Source organism: Asparagus officinalis, chromosome 6 (genome assembly GCF_001876935.1).
Source record: "Asparagus officinalis chromosome 6, Aspof.V1, whole genome shotgun sequence".
Lineage (NCBI taxonomy): Eukaryota > Viridiplantae > Streptophyta > Magnoliopsida > Asparagales > Asparagaceae > Asparagus > Asparagus officinalis.
The window spans coordinates 31938105-31960599 of record NC_033799.1 but is presented as its reverse complement, the minus strand read 5'-3'; the positions used below and the strand labels follow the sequence as shown (position 1 = coordinate 31960599).

Sequence of the window (22495 nt, the reverse complement as noted above, 5' to 3'; positions counted from 1 at the left end):
ATACAAGTGTTATTTGTAAAGTTTTTGATGGTTGTTTACATTTTTTAATTTAAGGGGGTGGCTGTAAAGTTTTCGGAGGGAGGAGAGGCTGTTTGTAAAGTTTGTTGGCCTTCTTGTTTTGATGATGATTTACAAACAATTTACTACTAATGTTGTTTGTCTAGTGTTTGTGCATTCCTATGTTTTATAGACAAACAACGTAGTTGGACGATGGATGGAATAGAGCTTCAACGATCATATCCAAAGGAGGTTGGCGGAATGTCGGTGAAGCCTTGCTATTCAAAGTTCAAGATCCAAGTTCAAGCTTCATCCGCGAGATTACCAAGTCAAGCTTATTGAAGATCAAGATCATTGTTTGGGTAATTTAGTTTAGGAATTTATATTATGTGTATTAGTACCTTAAGCTCAATCATATACACACATACACGTTTTGGTTTATATATATATATATATATGTTTTGGTTTGATAGTTTTCAAGTTTTACTATGAAACAATTGAATATAATTAGAAAACATATTTTTGTTTCATACTCATATGCATATATATGATTTCATCAATATCAATTTTAGTTAGTTAAATAAAATCATGTTTTAGTGCATTATATGTGTATTTTGATAAAATACTACATTCATCGTTTATAGACTTAATAACAATAGTTTACATCTTTCTTCACGTCTATAAAATCATTTTGTAAATTTTCAAAAGTTGGTTTAGCCAAAATGTCAAAATTCACATGTTTACATTTTCGTGTTTTGGACTATTTTGCAAAATAATGATATTTTTCATTTGGGAAGTCCTTTTTCGAAACCAGTCATTGTAGCATGTTTATTATCATGTCTACAATCATTCCCCAAAGTTTTACATTTTTTGGAATTTATTTGATATTTTTAAACAGTGTTTTAAAATCAGAAAAACAGTTTTCAGAACCTAATTTTCTGTCATATCTGTTTTCGGTCGACCGCACCGGTCGACCGATCATTTGATCTTTCATCACTTGGCGACAGAGAGTTGGTCGGTCTCCATCGGTCGACCGACGATTGTCCAGAGCTGGTCTTCGTGTTTCTGCTCTCCATCGGTCGACCGACAGAATTTCCGGTCGACCAACAATAGATCCGTTAGACTTCAACGGCTATTTTTCTGAGCTGTTTGCTGGGGCTGTTTATGTCTTTTGACTTGGGATTTTTAGCTGAGGTTTTGGAGGATATAAATACCCTCTTTGATCTCAGTTTTCGGTAAGCAAAAAAAAAGGAAGTTTTTAAACAAGGTTTTAAAACAAGGGTTTAAGGGTTTTACTGTTTGTTTAAAGATTGGGTTTCAGTTTACAAAGGAGGAAGTTTTCACTGCAGATTGAGGGATTCATTCTCAATCCTCTTCATCCTCTTCTTTGTGTTTATAGAGAACTTTTCTAACTCTTTTCTCTAGCAATTTCGTTATTAATTTTCATATTCTTACCTTTGCTAGTTTGCTATTTGAGTTAGATTTTATTTTACTCATTGTTACACACACCCACATTGAGCTTATTGTATCTTTCATACATAGTATAGTTGGGTGGTGAGAGATTGTAACTTAGAGTTGTGCTTAATTGGGTTCTCACCTTGTTTTGAGAACAATCATTTGTTATATTTGTGCTTATTATGAGAATCACTTTGTAATACACTTGTACACCGAGTGAGGAGTGTGTGGTGAGAGTCAGGGATCGTCCCAAGAGGAGTGGTGTCGGTTGACGTGCCTAGAGAGAGGTTGATTTCATTCTTGCTAGGATAACTTGTTAATTTGTTTTAATTGGCATTTAATCGGATTAGATTAGCATAAGACCCTAATCACCCCCCCTCTAGGGTTTAACAATTGGTATCAGAGCTTGGTGCTCTTTGATTTAAGGTCTAATCGCCTTGAGTTAAAGATCCAAGTTATCTTTTTGTGCTAATCTAATTTTGAGCTTTATTTGTATCTTGCTTGCCTTTTATATTATGGATATGCATGGTTTAGGTTATGACATTAATATTACTCCTAGATTAGATAATTTTCCCTATGCCCAATGGTGTGTTAGATTTAAACTTTTTGTTCAATCTAAACACTTTGTATCTGTCATTGTAGCATGTTTATTATCATGTCTACAATCATTCCCCAAAGTTTTACATTTTTTAGAATTTATTTGATATTTTTAAACAGTGTTTTAAAATCAGAAAAACAGTTTTCAGAACCTAATTTTCTGTCATATCTGTTTTCGGTCGACCGCACCGGTCGACCGATCATTTGATCTTTCATCATTGGGCGACAGAGAGTTGGTCGGTCGACCGATCCGATCGACCGAAAGCTCCATCGGTCGACCAACGATTGTCCAGAGCTGGTCTTCGTGTTTCTGCTCTCCATCGGTCGACCGACAGAATTTCCGGTCGACCGACAATAGATCCGTTGGACTTCAACGGCTATTTTTCTGAGCTGTTTGCTGGGGCTGTTTTTGTCTTTTGACTTGGGATTTTTAGCTGAGGTTTTGGAGGATATAAATACCCTCTTTGATCTCAGTTTTCGGTAAGCAAAAAAAAAAGGAAGTTTTTAAACAAGGTTTTAAAACAAGGGTTTAAGGGTTTTACTGTTTGTTTAAAGATTGGGTTTCTGTTTACAAAGGAGGAAGTTTTCACTGCAGATTGAGGGATTCATTCTCAATCCTCTTCATCCTCTTCTTTGTGTTTATAGAGAAGTTTTCTAACTCTTTTCTCTAGCAATTTCGTTATTAATTTTCATATTCTTACCTTTGCTAGTTTGCTATTTGAGTTAGATTTTATTTTACTCATTGTTACACACACCCACATTGAGCTTATTGTATCTTTCGTACATAGTATAGTTAGGTGGTGAGAGATTGTAACTTAGAGTTGTGCTTAATTGAGTTCTCACCTTGTTTTGAGAATAATCATTTGTTATATTTGTGCTTATTGTGAGAATCACTTTGTAATACACTTGTACACCGAGTGAGGAGTGTGTGGTGAGAGTCGGGGATCGTCCCAAGAGGAGTGGTGTCGGTTGACGTGCCTAGAGAGAGGTTGTAACCGAGCACTTGAGGGAGACACGGCTAGGGCCCACACTTAGTGGGTGGAGAGGGGGATTGCCGGTTAGCTAGAAAACCGAGTGTGAGGTGTAAACGTTGTTCGGGTGAACGTAGAAAACCCGGTTGATAGTGGATTTCTCCCCGGGAGTGGGGAGCGGAGACGTAGGACGGAAGGTCCGAACTCCGTGATCGTCTTTGTGTGTTTGTGATTGTCTTGGCGTCTCACTTGTGCTTATTGTTCATATCATTCTTGTCGCCATTATCTATTGTTCACATTGTCCACTATCTTGTTTATCTTGTTTATGTTTATATCACCCTTAGTTTATATATCCTTGCATATATATTTCATCATATAGGATATATCACTTTGTATATATTGCATATTCTTACACATAACTCTTTGTATATCTATCTTGCAAGAATATATTTGTTAATTAGTTTTAATTGGCATAAAATCAGATTAGATTAGCATAAGATCCTAATCACCCCCCCTCTAGGGTCTAACAAAGTTTTCATGGGGTAAGTTGTAATTGATAAAAGTATTTGGCGGAGTTTGTAATTTTCAAAATTTTTAAGGGGTTATTTGTAAAGTTTCAAGGATTTAATTTGTAATATTTTGAAATTTTTAGCACGTTATTTGTTACTTTGACAACATTTATGCGGGCAGATGTAAAATTTTCAAATAATGTCTGTAAAATTTTCAAGGGGATATTCAAAAAAATTTAAACTTTTAACGGTTTGGTTGTAATATTTTAAGGGATTGTTTGTAAAACAATAAGGGGTTATTTTTCAAATTTTGAACTTTTCAAAGAATGATCATAATTTTTTATTTTTTATGAATTTTTAGTTTTTTATGAATTATATCTTTCTAAATTTTATGATGCTATTTGTAGTTTTCATATTTTTCAAGGATTTATTTATTGTTGAATCTTAACAAGTTGCAACTTTCATGGAGCTATTTGTAAATTTAAATTTTTCATGGGCTATTTGTAATGTTTAAAACTTTCAAGGGGTCATTGGTAAATTTTTAGGGAGCTATTTATAATAGTTTTCAATTTTCACTAGAGTTTATTAGTTTTGTAACTTTCATGAGAAAGTTGTAAAAGTTTCAAAAGTCTGTCTATAAGATTTTTAGGGGAAGTTTTATAATTTTTAAAACTTTTAAGGGGCTGGTTGTAAATTTTTCTAGGGGTTATTTATAAAAATTTAATATGCTATTTGTAATTTTAAAACTTTTCATTAGACTTTGTATTTTATATTTTTTTAGGGATTTTTATAATTTAGATATTTTAAAAGGGCTATTTATAATTTTTTGAATTTTATGATGCTATTTGTAACTTTTGGAATGTTAAGTGTTTTGTTGTAAATTTCTTATCTTTTAGGGCCTAAGGTTTTAGATTTATCAGAAGGTTGTTTCTAATTTTTTTGATCTCCAGGGGTAGTTTGTAATTTTTAGATGTTATGGGGTGTTTGTAATTTTTGATTTTCAAGGGTGCAATGGATAATTTTCTGTTTATTGAACAATATCCTTTTATATTGGGGGGGCGGGGGGGGGGGGTTGGCTGGATGTGGCGAGGGCGTTAATAGAAATTTCAAATTATGGATACTTTTAATTTGATAAGGATTCTTAGGCGAAGAGGATTAGAAATGATTAGGTGTCAACATATTAATTTCTAATAAGATAGATGGATATTTATTTTACCACATGGTATGTTTTTGAGCGTTTAGGAATAATTAACGAGATATGATTATAAGATTTTTTTTAATTATGGATAGTTATAATCTAATTAGGATTAAAAAATATTTGATTATTATAACTTTCTAATTATTGCTAATTTTAATTTGATGAGAATTCTTAATTAGGTGAACATAAAAATAGGCATCTGCATATCATCTTCTAAAAGGATAAAAGGACATATGAATATTTTTTGATATGACACAATTCACGCATTTAGATGACATCTGTCAGTTTTTTATTTTAAGGAGAACCCCTATTTAGAAAGACACATGAATATTTTTTTGATATGACACGTCACACGTGTCATGTATTTGGAAGATACGTGTCAATTTTTTGTACTAACACAAGAATCACCAATTTCTCATTATATATAAAGGAGAGATATTAATTGCCTAATGGAATTAGGATTTTTAAATATGAGAAATAACTTTTAGGAGATGACAATGTGTAATTTTATGGTCAAAAGATTTATTCAATATATTAATAAAATTTATGTCATATGTGATTAGTTTGTAAGGCTAAATTATTAGATCGGTATTAAAAGTAGTACATAATAATCAAATTGTTGGGGAATTTCACTCTCCCCGCATACTACAATATGTGCAACTCCGAAGCCAACCCACAATCAACAATATATAAAATGACCATAATCAAGAAAAAAAGAACACCGGGATTTACGTGGTTCGGTCGACCAACTTCGACCTACGTCCACATGACAACAATACGAGAAATTCACTATGTATCAGGGAGAACTACAATAGGAACCACTCAACTCTCGTCTCTTAATCTCTCAACCTCACATACATAATCAACTCTCATATTCTCTCCAAAGCCTACTCCTTGTAATCTTTTGCACGGATAAAGATCACGAAACCCTCGCCTCTCATACAATATTCTTGAATATGGTTACGCCATCTACTAACCCTAGATTACAAGAATATTGGTTCTCTCTCTCTCTACTACATCTTCTCTCCACTCTCTTCTTCTTAGTTTTTTCCTCCAACAATAGAAGAATATATATAGGGAAACCAAAACCCTATCTCTAGCCTAACTTCCCAATTAATATATGATTCAAACTCCTAATCATGATGGAACACAAACTCCTAATCATGATAGATCTCTAACCCTATCTAATTCTCATAAAGTTCTACAGAGAATCAAATACACAATCCAACACATATTAGTATTAAAATTAACGGGTTTTTCTTTTTTAACCCAAAGTTTTACCCCTACTTATTTAAAAATCCACCTACTTTTCTAAACATCAATACACCCATTGTATCTCATCCCACTTATTTTTAAACCCAACATGTACAATAATACACCCACTATTTGTACTGTAATTACCCAATAAATTGAAAATTCCTAAACTACCCTCCATCCCTAAATATAACTGATCTCTTCCTCTCTCTCCTCCTCCAACTGAACCCAAAGCTCTCTTCTTCCTTCTTCTTCTCCTTCAACCACTACCATCAACCTCCTCCTCTCCCCTCCCTTCACTTCCCCCCCTCCCTCAAGCCTATCAACCTCTGCATCCGCCGCCCCTATCTTCCCTCATCGCCACGTCACCAAACACTGTCAACCTCAAATTAGATGAACATCCCACCAACGGTTTTAACATCGACTGCCCCCAATTCACCGACGTGACGGTAGACAAGAACCTAAAGCACTTGTCATCGCCACCATTGGAGGTGACAGAGCTTGAGGAGCTCCCGAAGCAATGGCGGAGATCAAAGATCACCTATCTTTGTAAGGAGCTACCTTCGCATAAGCCGACGACGATGGTGAGGATCATTGGCGCTCAGAGGAAGTGGGTTCGGTGGGATGATGTGGGTTATGTTGTTGCCCATTGCATGCGGATTCGAAAGAATGAGGCAAGCTATCAGGTTAGTTCAACTCTTTGCCCACCACCTGTTCGTTGAATTTTTACGCTTAGTGTTCTCTCTTGTCAATATTTGATTTTGATGATTTTTGGTTACTCAAATTCTATTTTTCTTCTATTGAGATTTTGTTAGTGTTGGGAATGTTGAAGAGTTGCAACATAAAAATTGGATCCTTGTACGTGAAGTTAGTAGTTTTAAGAGAATGCTTAGTTGTAAGGTAGTGACTCGCTGTCCCTCACCTGTTTGTTTAGTTTGTGTCTATTTTGGTGAGAGGAAATAGAGTTGCAGGAGCGAATAGTGTAGTTAAATATATATTTCAATGTTTGATTAGGAACCGTGACATTAGAAAAGGTAGGTCAAGTTAGAAATTTATAGAAAAAATTGCAGCAAAATAAATGTTATAGAATTCTCCCACTGAGAGAAAAAAAAGGTATGTTGATCCAATTTGAAAGTTTGTAGCTCTTGAATCATTTGTTTTTTTGACCAAACATTGAAACTTGCCATGAAAATATATTTTCCATGGTAAAATTGGAGATATCTAAACAACGGATTTGAAATAGATTTCCAGCAATAGATGCTACATTTGAACATTTGCTACACTTCCTTTCTGTGCAGCAAAACAAACAACCCCTTATTCTCTTGTTGCTTGGTGGTCCTTCAGATTCTTATTGTTCTTGTGGGTTTTGATAATTTGAAGCATTGCGACATCAAAATCGATATTACTTTCATGTATTTTGATTTGGAAATGCACGATAAGTTAGAATTGATATTGCAAAAAAGCTTAAGGATGAATTCTTTGAAAGTGGTATGAAGCCTCTTATGCCATCGTTTCTCGATATTACTTTCATGTATTTTTCTTTGGAAATGCACGATAAGTTAGAATTGGCAGTTAATAAATTTTTTTATCATACAATCATTGATTGTGGCATTTGTTTGTGTAGGAGCGTAGATTGCAACATTTTCATGATGGGATACATATATTCCATCATCAATGGTACACCTTCATTCATTCATCAGAATGATTGTGAACTTCCAAGAGCAAAGATTGCGATTGTATTTGTCTCAGAGGAATCAAAAATTCTGCTAGAAAATGATTTTACCTAGGAAGTAGACTCTGAATATATGTATTGGATGTGTGTTGATTTTTGTATTGGTGATGTGTAATTGTTGTTTCATGCTGTAATTATGTTCTTATTGTTAAAATTATATCGTTACAGAGTTTGGATAGTGGTGATTTTAGATTATTCCATTCATTCTCTATGGATTATTTTTATTTAATGTTATGTGCTTGAGTTTAGTGGTTGATAGATATGAATGATGCTCTGAAGGTCCACTCTTAATTTTTCAGATTTTGAAAAAGTATAGCTCTTTATAGTAAAGTATTGCATAGTGAGATGATCTTTGTAGTGGTGATGTGTAATTATTGTTTCAGCTGTAATTATATTCTTATTGTTAAAAATGTATCGTTTCAGAGTTTGGGTAAATTTTGGTGATTTTAGATTATTTTTATTGTTTAGTGGTAGATATGAAAGATGCTCCACACGTCCTCTCTCAATTTTTTAGTTTTTTAAAAAGTATAGCTCTTTATAGTAAAGTGTAGCACCTTATCGTCAAAGTGTAGCCCTTTATTGTAAAGTATAGCACTTTATTTTCATAGTATAGCTCCTTATTGATAAAGTATAGCTCTTTATGGATTCTGAAATTTTGTAACTTAGTGGGATAAATCAAATTAGTTTTTTCTGAGCAATGTAAACGTGTGAAGACATGTAAAATGTGTTGTTTGATCAATTATTCATGCCGACGAGAGGTCCACACTCAATTTTCTAGTTTTAAAAAAATATAGCTCTTTATGGTAAAATGTAGCACCTTATTGTCAAAGTGTAGCTCTTTATGGCAAAGTATAGCCCTTTATTACAATAGTATGGTTCCTTATTGATAAAATATAACTCTTTATAGGTTCTAAACATTCCGCAACTTAGTGGGATAAATCGAATCAATTTTTTCTGAGCAATATAAACGTGTGATGACATGTAAGATGTGTTGTTTGATTAATTACTCATGTCGACGAGAGGTCCACTCTAACTTTTCTAGTTTTTGAAAAATATAGCTCTTTATAATAAAGTGTAGCACCCTATCGTAAGAGTGTAGCTCTTTATGGCAAAGTATAGCACTTTATTACCATAGTATAGCTCATAATTGATAAAGTATAGCTATTTATGGGCTCTGAAAATTCTGTAACTTAGTGAGATAAATCAAATCAGTTTTTTGTGAGCAATGTAAATGTGTGAAGATATGTAAGATATGTTTTTTGATCAATTATTCATGTCGACGAGCGGTCCACACTCAATCTTTTAGTTTTTAAAAAAGTATAGCTCTTTATGGTAAAGTGTAGCACCTTATCATAAAAGTGTAGCTCTTTATGACAAAGTATAGTGCTTTATTGCCAAAGTATAGCTTCTTATTGATAAAGTATAACTCTTTATGGGTTCTAAAAATTCTACAACTTAGTGGGATAAATCAATTTAGTTTTTTTCTAAGCAATGTAAACGTACGGTGATATGTAAGATGTGTTGTTTGATCAATTATTTATGTCGACCAGAGGCCCACTCTAAATTTTCCAATTTTTTAAAAATATAGCTCTTTATAGTAAAGTGTAGCACATTATCGTGAAAATGTAACTCTTTATGGTAAAGTATAGAGCTTTATTGCCATAGTATAGTTCATTATTAGTAAAGTAATTAAAATATTTTTACCATAAAGAGTTACATTTTTAAGATAAGGTGCTACACTTTACCATAAAGAGCTATACTTTTTAAAAACTGTAAAATTCAATGTGGATCATTTGTCGATATGAATAATTGATCAAACAACACATCTTACATGTCTTCACACATTTACATTGTTCAGAAAAAAACTGACTTGATTTATCCCATTAAGTTACAGAATTTTCAAAACCCATAAAGAGCTATACTTTATCAATAAGGAACTATACTATGGCAATAAAGCGCTATACTTTGCCATAAAGAGCTATACTTTTATGATAAGGTGCTACACTTTACTATAAAGAGCTATATTTTTTCAAAAACTGGAAAATTTAGAGTGGACCTCTCATCGACATGAATAATTGATCAAACAACACATCTTACATGTCATCACATGTTTACATTGCTAAAAAAACTGATTTGATTTATCCCACTAAGTTGTAAAATTTTCAGAACTTATAAAGAGCTATACTTTATCAATAAGGAGCTATACTATGATAATAAAGTGATATACTTTGCCATAAAGAGCTACACTTTTATGATAAGGTGCTACACTATACCATAAAGGGCTATACTTTTTTTAAAACTGGGAAATTGAGTGTGGACCTCTCGTCGACATGAATAATTGATCAAACAACACATTTTACATGTCTTCACACGTTTACATTGCTCAAATAAAACTAATTTGATTTATCCCACTAAGTTACAAAATTTTTAGAACCCATAAAGAGCTATACTTTATCAATAAGGAGCTATACTATAGCAATAAAGCTCTATACTTTACCATAAAGGGCTACACTTTGACGATAAGGTGCTACACTTTACCATAAAGAGCTATATTTTTTAAAAAACTAGAAAACTGAGTGTGGACCTCTCGTTGACATGAATAATTGATCGAACAACACATCTTATATGTCATCACATGTTTACATTGCTCAGAAAAAAACTGTTTTTATTTATCCCACTAAGTTACAGAATTTTCAGAACCCATAAAGAGCTATACTTTATCAATAATGAGCTATACTATGGCACTAAAGTGCTATACTTTACAATAAAAAGCTACACTTTTACAATAATGTGCTACACTTTACTATAAAGAGCTTAAAAACTGAAAAATTGAGAGAGGACCTGCGGAGCATCTTTCATATCTACCACTAAACAATGAAAATAATCTAAAATCACCAAAATTTACCCAAACTCTAAAATGATATAATTTCAACAATAAGAACATAATTACAGCATGAAACAATAATTATACATCACCACTACAAATATCATCACACTATGCAACACTTTACTATAAAGACCTGTACTTTTCCAAAATTTGAAAAAATTGAGAGTGAACCTTCAGAGCATCATTCATAATTATAGCATGCTCAATAATTACAACATTTTCTAGCAAAAATTTTGATTCCTCTGAGACAAATACAATCGCGATCTTTGCTCTTAAAAGTTCACAATCGTTCTGATGAATGAACGGAGGTGTGCCATTGATGATGGAATATATGTATCCCATCATGAAAATACTGCAACTTATGCTCCTACACAAACAAATGGCACAATCAATGATTCCATGATAAATTTTTTTTTATTAACTGCCAATTCTAACTTATCGTGCATTTCCAAAGAAAAATATATGAAAGTAATATCGAGAAACGCTGGCATAAGAGGCTTCATACCACTTTCAAAGAATTCATCCATAAGCTTTTCTGCAATATCAATTCTAATTTATCGTGCATTTCCAAATCAAAATGCATAAAAGTAATATCGATTTTGATGTCGCAATGCTTCAAATTATCAAAACCAACAAGAACAATAAGAATCTGAAGGCCACCAAGCAATAAGGGGCTGTTTGTTTTCCTACACAGAAAGAAAGTGTAGCAAATGCTCAAATGTAGCATCTATTACGGGAAATCTATTTCAAATCCGTTGTTTGGATATCTCCAATTTTACCATGGAAAATGTATTTTCATGGCAAGTTTCAATGTTTGGTCAAAAAACAAATGATTCAAGAGCTACAAACTTTCAAATTGGATCGGCATACATTTTTTTCTCTCAGTGGGAAAATTCTATAACATTTATTTTTTTTACAATTTTTTCTATAAATTTCTAACTTGACCTACCTTTTCTAATGTCACGGTTCCCAATCAAACATTGAAATATATATTTAACTACACTATTCACTCCTGTAGCTCTATTTCCTCTCATCAAAACATAGGCAAACTAAACAAATAGGTGGTGGACAGCGAGTCACTACCCTTACAACTAAGCATTCTCTTAAAACTACTAACTTCACGTACAAGGATCCAATTTTTATGTTGCAACTCTTCACCATTCCCAACACCAACAAAAGACCACGAAAAAAGATTAGAATTTGAGTAACCAAATATCATCAAAACCAAATATTGACAAGAGAGAACAATAAGCGTAAATTCAACGAACAGGTGGTAGGCAAAGAGTTGAACTAACCCGATAGCTCGCCTCATTCTCTCGAATCCGCATGCAATGGATAACAACATAACCCACATCCTCCTGCCGAACCCACTTCCTCTAAGCGTCAAGGTTCCTCACCATCGTCGCCGACTTATGCGAAGGCAGTTCCTTACAAAGCCTGGCGATCTTTGACCACCGCCATTGCTCCGGGAGCTTCTCAAGCTCCGTCACCTCCAATGGCAGCGACAACAAGTGCTTCAGGTCCTTGTCTGCCGCCACATCAGTGAACTGGGGGGAGTCGATGTCGAAATAGTTGGTGGGCTATTCATCTGATTCGAGGTCAACTGTGGTGGATGACGTAGCGGCAAGGGGAATAGGGGCGGCGGATACAGATGTTGATGGGCTTGAGGGAGGAGGGGAAGTGAAGGGAGGGGAGAGGAGGAGGTTGGTGGTAGTGGTTTAAGGAGAAGATGAAGGAAGAAGAGAGCTCTGGGCTCAGTTAGAGGAGGAGCGAGAGGGAGAGATCAGTTATATTTGGGGATGAAGGGTAGTTTATGAATTTTTAATTTATTGGGTAATTACAGTATAAATAATGAGTGTATTGTACATGTTGGATTTAAAAATAAGTGAGATAAGATACAATGGGTGTATTGATATTTGGAAAAGTAGGTGGGTTTTTAAATACGTGGGGGTAAAACTTTGGGTTAAAAAAGAAAACCCCTAAAATTAACTCCAAGATAACAAGATATTTTCAACTTGCATGATGTGACAAATATGTTTAAAAAATTCCACCAAGTTATCTGATAACAACTCACGTGATCTGTTGCGTGATGCTTAGTCACACATCTTTCAATAAAACCACCATTTACATTCAAACTGTTTTTTGGACCAGTGATTTCATCTCTCAAAAGTGAAAATAATTGAGTTCCCACGCTAAACATAGGCTTGTCAACCCATGCCCATAATTCACAATCATCAAATGACATTATGCAAAGCAAAAAATAAATAAATAAATAAATAAATTACTGGATTTCACACAAACCACAATGAAAAAGAAAAAAAAAGAAAAAAAGAAAAGGGATGACCTACATGTTAGCCCATTGATGAGGCTATGCCTTCTTCTTCCATTGCTTATGCATGACGCTGTCGTAGGCGGGAACTTGAGCTTGAAGAAGCTGTTCTTCTGCAATGGAGAATTCCCAATTTGGAAGAAGAGGAAGAAGAAGTCTCAAAATTAAAAGTCCCTCTATTTTTGCCCTAATTAAAAAATTACTCTTCATAACAAAATGAATGACACAAACTCCACTTGTAGATGATCATAAATATGCTATCTAATCGTCACGTGACATGTCACGTGAGTGATTAACGGAGATTGGCTGGAATTTTTTTTGGTCATATTTATCTCATCATGTAAGTTAAATATCTTGTTGTTGCGTGATCATTATGTACTGGTTTTAATACCAATCTGGTAATTTAGCTGTTTTGTACAATGTTCATTTAAATATAACTAAGCTTTAAGATTTTACACTTCAAATTAGTATAAACACTTTTTAAATATTTCCTATATATAAACATTTTCTTAAAAGAATGGAACAATTACATGTTCTAATTTTCCGTTTTTGTTTCTCAAGTAATGCAAACTAATGTCAAATCATATGTTATATGCAACTAATTAATTATTCGGAGTGCGTCAATACAACGCCCCATGAGCATAATCATGATGTCTTATCGGTATATATAGAAGCGATTTTCCTAAAGTTTTGAGATAGGATAAATATATCCTAATTAATCTTTCAGAATTCTATTCAAAGATGGTAATGTGTGGAGCAAAAAGTAAAAAAAGAAAACGTTATCAGGGTATTCTACATGTGAATGTTCTTTATTCAAAAATTTCAACAGAATTTTTAGTCGTAGTTCAAACTTATAAGTCCTTAATATAAATATATAATTTTCTAAGATAAAGTTTTGGGTAATACATGACTGTTCCCTGTTCCATGCCAAAAATGGGATGAAAAGCCAAAAGCATCGCTTAACAGCCAAGTCCCATGCTACCCCACAAAAAGAATCAGTTACAAAATTCTATAACTAACTTAGCTCCCAGGCCAAAAACCTCGTGCCCTCAACTCCCTCGTCCACCGCCTCGGCCATCGACAAAGATGACAGCTTTAACCAAATCCCTCTCCATCTTCATCCTCCTCTTGCTCCCCATCCTCTCCTCAGCCGGCGGCTCGAATTTGATCCGCGTTGGGCTGAAGAAGAAGCCCCTGGATCGATCGATTCAAGCCCTGGATCCGAGAAAATACGGGTTAAGATCTAATTTTGAGAATGTGGGTTCCGACGACGAGGACATAGTCTCGTTGAAGAATTACATGAACGCGCAGTACTTTGGGGAGATTGGGGTTGGCACGCCACCGCAGACTTTTACGGTGATCTTTGATACGGGAAGCTCCAATCTTTGGGTTCCATCGTCCAAGTGCTATTTCTCGGTGAGTGATATATTTTCTGTCTGCGTTTGCTTTTGATTGAGAGAGTGGTTCTTATCGGTTTTGGTGACGGTATGCAGATTGCTTGTTATATGCATTCGAAATATAGTTCGAGCGAATCGAGCACGTATCAAGAGAATGGTGAGTCTCTGAAACTTGGGTTGATGGCATGTCGAATACCAGTTTTTGGGCTAAATTTGAATTCTTGTTATGGAATTGGTTGGGTGTTCTAACTTGGGTTGATCGGGTTTTAATTTATGCTAGAGTTGTGGCTGAGGGGTTAGGGATGATGATTTGGCAATTTGTTTTGTTTGGTAAACGTAGAAGGGCGACGATCGATAATTAAGGCTGAAAATGACATTTTATATCCAATAGCTCTCAAATCACTACATTATAATCAGGAGATTCTTGATGACATGCTATACAGGGGTGGTGGTCCTGCTTCTGGGGTCAAATCAATATGTTTCAAGGAAATATATATTATATATATTATAATATATATATATATATATATATATATATATATATATTATATATATATATATATATATATATATATATATATATGAGAAACGGGAGCGTGAGCTGCAGCGTAGCTGAAATTTCCTACGCTGCAAGTGTATGACATGTGAGCCCCCTACTAGTCAACATTCGGTTCGGGACTCACGTGTCATACACTTGCCAGCGTAGGAAATTTCCTACGCTGCCAGCTCACCTCCCGTTTTCTCTCTCTCTCTCTCTCTCTCATCTATACTATATATATATATATATATTATATATATATATATATTAATAATTTTTTTCTTCCTTTTTTTTTTAATTTCTTTTGTTTTTTTTTTTTTTTTTTTTTTTTATATCATACTATATATATATATAATAATATATATATATTATATATATATATATATATATATATATGTGATAATTTTGTATTATGATATGATTTTGTATTTTAGTTATAAGCTAGATTTGTTGTCAAGATTAGTACGGGCAGGCGCGTTTGACATAAGTGAAATGTCTGTGTGACGGTTGGACCTATAAGCAATGCCTTTTTTTTGGGTGATATTAGTAGTGGACTCCGTCCTTGTTAACCAATCCTTTAATTATTATTTTATTATTTCCACTGACAAGTAGTACTTTCTAACACCTGCTTGTGGTTCAATCCTTAAAGTTTGCTCATGTAATTACTTGTTTGAACAGGCAAATCTGCTGCAATTCAGTATGGAACCGGATCAATCTCGGGCTTCCTTAGCCAGGATCATGTTACAGTTGGTGACCTGGTTGTCAAGGATCAGGTTTTAAACTTAACAAGAAACATTGTTTTTTTTGGGTTACACAATGCTTTAAGTTCATCACTCCAAATATTTCTTCTCAGGTTTTCATTGAAGCAACTAAGGAGCCAGGCCTCACTTTCTTGATGGCCAAATTTGATGGCATTCTCGGACTTGGATTCAAAGAAATATCGGTTGATGACGTGGTGCCTGTATGGTATGCTTCTCTACCTTGATTATGGATATTTATGATGGCTAATGAAAAGTAACCCTTCATCTTGTTGGAAGAAAACATTAAATATATTAAAGGAAAACATCAGGGAAAAGACACAGACATTGAGAGGTCAATTGGAAGAAAACAGTAAATTCAACATATTTAATGCCTTTTAAGGAAAATATCACTTTCTAGTATGTTTTGAAACGCCATGTGCTGTTATGTCTTACCTGTCAATGGTTATTTGAACTAGGATAAAATATATATTAGATCAAATGTAATTATAAATTTTTAACCTGCATAACTGTTCCTTTGTCTTTGGTCAGATGCTCTTGGTGAAATTCAGATAAAACCAAAGTAATTTCGTTTGGTTGGTTTCCTAAAAATCAAGAAAAGGAAATCGGTACAAGGAAATCAATAAAATAATATTTTTACCCATTTCCATCCCTAAAACTCACCCACAACATCTAATAAAATATTATTTTTATCTTCCAACTCATCTCATTTCATCTCCTTTCTTACATTTAAAAATAAACCAAACACAAGAAATGTGTCACATCATCCAACTCATCACAACTCATCTTATCCCATTTTTAAAAATCACACACATCATCCAATAATATTGTGACAACTCATCTCATCTCATTAAACATTCATTTTCATCCATTTCCTAAAAAAAAACAAGAAATTGGTTTCCTTAAGTACGTGTCACATCATCCAATAATATACCTCCAACTCATCTCATCTCATCTATTTTCCTATTTTTAAAAACGAACCAAACACAAACAACCTCAAAACATCATCCAATAATATACCTCCAATTCATTTCCTTATTTTTTTAACCAACCAAACAACCTCAAAACAATTTTTTTTTTAAAATCACTCACATCATCCAATAATAAGTTGACAACTCATCTCATCTTATCTCCTATTCTACAATTTCTTTCTTTTTTAAACCAACCAAACAACCTCAAAACAAATATTATAGGAAATAGGTTTCCTATTCTTTGATTTCCCAAAAAAAATGGCCAAACGAACAGTAGAGATAGGGATGGATCCAGAAATGTTTTCCTATAGGGGCACTTATACAATTATATAATATAAATGTATAACTTACATAGTATAACTTCTACCAATAGAAAAACATATCACTAAAGTAATCACATAGATCTCAACACATAACAATTTCCATTACCATTTTCACATCAATACATGAGTATTTTTCATTTTCATCACAAACACTAAAAAAATCTTCTAAATTGCAAAATGTTGTCCTTGATAATTATTTATTGACTTGTTAGAAACTCTCAGGGATGCCTTGAGCTGGAAGAGTTGAGTTTAGAGAGGTTGAAAGCTGGATATAGTTATAGGCCCATATACACATCTAAGAAAAGTTGTAAACAATAACTATAATCAAACAGAAACTTGTCTGCTCCACCTGAGTTTGCTTCAAATTTTAGTTATAATTGGAATACTTTTCTTTTTTTTTTTTTTCTTTTTTTTTGTTGGGATCAAGAAGTGTCAATAGTGCTACATCTTACATACAATTTATCTACTATTCCAACAGGTATAACATGGTTGGCCAAAAACTTGTCCAAAATCCTGTTTTCTCCTTCTGGTTGAACCGAAGAGAAGGGGAATGGCAGGGAGGTGAACTTGTATTTGGAGGTTCTGATCCAAATCATTTTAAGGGGGAGCACACATATGTTCCCGTGACTCAGAAAGGTTACTGGCAGGTGAAAACACTCGAATATTTTGTTTCAATGGAAGAACTTTGTGGTTTTCTCTCTTATTGGCCGCTTTTTTTTTTTGGATGCATTTACAGTTCAATATGGGAGAGGTGCAAATAGGAGGGCAGAAGACTGGTAATTGTTGCTATGTCTTCATATCTATTTTTTTTCTCCAACATTCGAGTATCTTATACGTGCTATATCCTCTGCATTATATACTCTGAGTATAGGAGTGTAATTTTGCAGGATTCTGTGCTGGAGGTTGTGCGGCAATAGCAGATTCTGGAACTTCCCTAATTGCTGGTCCAACAGTAAGTGTTAAATCCAGATGTTTATTCACCCATTACGCTTATCTTTCTTTTATTTTTCCAAATAATCTTCGGTCAGCTTTTCTTCCATAAACCAGTACCAACATTCCACTTGTCATTGTTCTTTGCTTGATACCTATCATTAACTTTTTTATCTCTGGAGTAGACAGTCTTACTCAGAGCAAAGGGACACGTTGATTCAAGAAGTGACATTAGTTCTTTTCCTCTCCTAATCTTTCATCTTGCATTGTTTTGTTCTTCCTCCTCTCCCCTCTTCTTTTTCATGTATATTTTGCTACTTCCTCTACTTAATAAACTCTCTGGGCACCTTGCACCAGTTTCTCCCACACGAAAAAAAAAAAAAAACTCTGTTGTGTTGCTGTATAAATGCATCTTTTTCTAACAGTGTCTTTAAATTACCACTTTGAGTCTTTCATTCAGCCTCTGATTTGGGGGGGGCTGGGGGGGGGGGGCGGGGATTGAGACTGAGAAGTTCACGTGGACATATTCTTTGTTCGATGCGTAGGGATGCAATGGACTGTGTGTGTCTCTTTAGAGTCATAACTAATTGCATGACGATCATATTTAGGTATATAATGAAAGTAAGAGTAAGCACAAGTAGAATAGAAGAAGGATAGAAGGATAAAGGTCCGTCATAACTCCTAATTGTTTGAGACAAATCTGGCTCTACATGTGTACTACATCACACAACCAAATAATCCTCTAATAAAATCATGAAAGGAACAAAAGTCAATATTTCATAAGACCCTCTATACCCATCAAATTAGTGGCTGAATTATGGACATAACTGTGGAGAATCTTGTTAGGGAAAGGAAATACTTCAATTTTCTAAATTACACCTCAATTATTTTATTGGTGCAACATGTTACTCCCAAGTCATCTTAACACTATACTTGATCTTATGTACAGGCAGTCATAACAGAAATTAATCAAAAGATTGGAGCTTCTGGTGTTGTTAGCCAAGAATGCAAGGCTGTAATTGCACAATATGGGGAAAAAATTCTTGCCATGTTGGTGGAAAAGGTCAGGATTACTTGTGACGTCAATTTTGCATTTAAATTTGATTTAGTTTTCTACATCGTTATGCATGTTAAATGCTCTGAGTCCCTGTTAATTTTTACAGGAACAACCAGAAAAGGTTTGCTCCAGGATTGGTCTGTGCACTTTTGATGGATCTCAAGGAGTTAGGTTAGACTTCCTTTTTTGCCTTTTTTAATTTTTTCCACGTATGAGTTTGATTTGATATTAGTCACAACAATAGTGTTTAATAGTTTATCCTTGAGTTTTCCGCAGATACTCATCTAATTTTCTTGTTTCACAAGTAAATTCTAACTTGATACCGGTTATTCTCACGTCTCGTGTACTCAGTGGCATTATTGAGAGTGTAGTAAATGATAACGGGGATAAATCAACTGATGGACAGAGTGATGCTATGTGCTCTTCTTGTGAAATGGCAGTTTTATGGATGCAGAATCAGCTTCTCCAGAATAAAACACAAGATCAAATACTTAATTATGCAAATGAGGTATACTATATAAGTTACTTGCAACTTTTTGTAGTGAGAAAAGTTTGAAGATTTTATCGTTAGTCATGATTTCTGTTGCAATTGCAGCTGTGTGATAAGTTACCTAGTCCAATGGGAGAATCAGCTGTTGACTGTAATAGCCTTGCCGGGATGCCTACCGTTTCTTTTACTATCGGTGGAAAGATATTTGATCTGACACCAGATCAGGTGTGCTTGATTCACCTATTCCTTTGATTGCTTTTCATGATCATACCATCATGCACATCAATCACTAATTCAGAATTCTCTACATACAACTTGCTGCTTTTCCAGAAATAGCAAATATTTGACGAAGTATATCACATGGAATATCAAAGGGTCACATGCAAGAAGTACACATTTGAACTTTGTAAAAATTTCACTCTGCAGGGAACGAGAATGATCAAGATTTAAATAGAGCATTAAATACCAACTGGGTAAGAGACAGATGCCATGAAGGCATATATCAGTAAGAGTAAAGGATCTGAGGGAGTAGACTGAATAATAACACAGAAACCAGATGTAGTATAGGAATAAAAGTAGTTAGTGATCTGAGACAAAGTGAGAAGATGAAGGAAAGAGACCAGTGGCTGGAAACAAAGTAGATATTGGATAATAGAAGAGTAGAAGAAAAGAAAGAGAAGAAGCCGAAAACAGGATAAAATATAATAAGTCAAAATTCACCAATTCATTTCATGAGCCCTGCAATACATGTCCCTGTAAGAAAGCAATTATAACCAATCGAACATAATAATGATTCCTATTCCCAGATACAAAACTGACAAAATATAAAGCATTATCGTACAAACCAATAAAATGCTCAAAATCACTTATTTCCTAGGCTACTAATCAAACTGCTTAAACTTCCAATTAATCTTCACTATGAATTTTCAGCTTAACTATCTTCTTTTATCTTGAACCAGCAATCTTCTTCTGCTAGAATTATTTTACAAAAAAATAAAAGTTATAAGTGCCCTGGAAGACACAAGAACATTATGATGGTCTTAAAATATAGTTATCCTCGAGGAAAATATAACCCTAATTTCGCTTCTCATCATTTCTCTATGTTCTTGTCCCTGCTCTCCATTGTAGTATGTTCTTAAAGTTGGCGAGGGAGATAAAGCGCAATGCATCAGCGGATTCACAGCCTTGGATGTACCTCCACCAAGAGGACCTCTCTGGTATGACTACACCCAATTTGCTCTCCTCTCACAATTGTTGCGTGTACTCGGAAAAACTCATATTGATGTTATCTATATACAATATACAGGATATTGGGGGATGTCTTCATGGGAGTTTATCACATTGAGTTCGACTATGGGAAGTCGAGAATTGGATTTGCAAAAGCGGCATAAGATGGCCTATCTTTATTCTGGTCTTGATATTCTGAAACTTTGGTTCATATATGCTTACGTTTGTGTGCTATTTATGTATATATTTTGGATGGATCAGGATTACTGTGTTATCTGATTTTTCTTAAATGTTATTTACGGTTCTTTACATGTCTTGTTCACCAATGCAATCGAGATGCAATGCATATCCAGATGTCATATCTGGAAAGGGGAGGGGGGAAAATGAAACTGACATTTTTATTAGTAACATTCCTTTGAGAGATACCATTTTGTCAATGAAAGAATACTATGACTTCCTTGGGTTATGCATGTAGAGGGAGAAAATAATAAATACATTCTGAATTATGAAATGTAATAATTTTCTGAGGGGCTAATTGTGTATATACCTTCCCTGCTTTGATGATATAGCCACATACCTTGCTTCTTCATTAGCACTAGGTGAGATGTACATGCGCTACGCGTGGTTACTTTTTTGAGTTTTTTTATTTACTATAATTAGGTTGGGAAATAGTTTAAAATATAGTAAAACTTTTTGGATGTCTCAGGACATAACCTTGTTGGTTTCAATCTCTTCCCTTCCCAAGAAATCATAAAGGTTAGAGTATGTTTAATAACATTATAAATAATAGACAATCCATCTGATAAACTTGTTTAATTACTTATTTAGGTTTTGAATTTATTTTATGAAAAAGAATATGAGAAACAGTGACTTAAAGGGGGGAAAATAAAGATCTAGAATTAAGCATTTAGAAGAGGTTTTAGTGTTAATAATGTTAGTAAGCAAATTAAAAGTGAAATTAATGGAAAATGTTAAGTAAATCCATGTGAATTAGACTGGATGGTCGTTTGATCGATTCATTGCTATTGAATTCTGAGGCCGAGAGTGCATAGATTTTGCAGTTAGATGAATGAATATTCTATTACTATCAGTCTAACTGATCCAATATTTTTTTTAGCATTACATATAATTGATACACTTATATTAAATATTTATAATAAGTAACAAGATGAAATTTACACACTTGAATAATCTCTCTCAATTGTTTGGAGAAATGTACCCCCGGTATCTTTATCATCAACGAATCCTATAATTATACAACACAAATAATTTTTTTAATTCAATAAGATGAATAATTCTATGAACTTTCTAATCATTTCAAAAAATATTAATTTACACCATTTAAAGGATTTTCTAACTGACAAAGAATATTGACTGAAATAGAAGTTAAACAATAAATCTAAAAGTGTATGTTTTATTAAACTCTACATTTTGGCTTAAAAATATTTTTTTGGAATTTATAATACTACCCAAATTTTGTAAACAATGTTCTTTATTTGTGGACTTAGAAATAACATTTCTGGATTTTTGCCTAATTAAAATTTTCCAAACATTACCCTTTCTTATAATTTTGTTATTAAAATCTTAGATTTAAACTTGTAATTAATTTTACCAAAACCTTAATTCTTTATAAAAATATTTTTGTACACATTTATAGTGGAATTTCTTTTTTTGTTTATGTTAATTGTTAGTTTTAGTTTTCATAGAACAAACTAACTTTATAGAGCTATTCTACATATAAATTTTACATTGCTCTTTATATATAATACAACTAAAACTACTTTCATGAATGAATTTCTTTATGGTTTAAATGCCTATGTCCTTAGATATACTTCTTGGTATTCATGCTTTTATAAATGGTAAGATCAACTCTTG

General features: G+C 33.7%; 1 protein-coding gene across 1 annotated transcript; it reads left to right on the top strand.

Annotated features, from left to right (window-relative positions):
• On the top strand, positions 13961–20966 carry LOC109845279 (aspartic proteinase oryzasin-1-like). Its single transcript, XM_020414513.1, has 13 exons — positions 13961–14345; positions 14423–14483; positions 15543–15637; positions 15718–15830; positions 17395–17563; positions 17653–17692; positions 17804–17868; positions 18796–18909; positions 19010–19074; positions 19255–19411; positions 19499–19618; positions 20522–20610; positions 20700–20966. The coding sequence occupies exons 1-13, from the start codon at positions 14016–14018 to the stop codon at positions 20782–20784; spliced, it is 1503 nt and encodes a 500-aa protein (XP_020270102.1). The 5' UTR covers positions 13961–14015; the 3' UTR covers positions 20785–20966.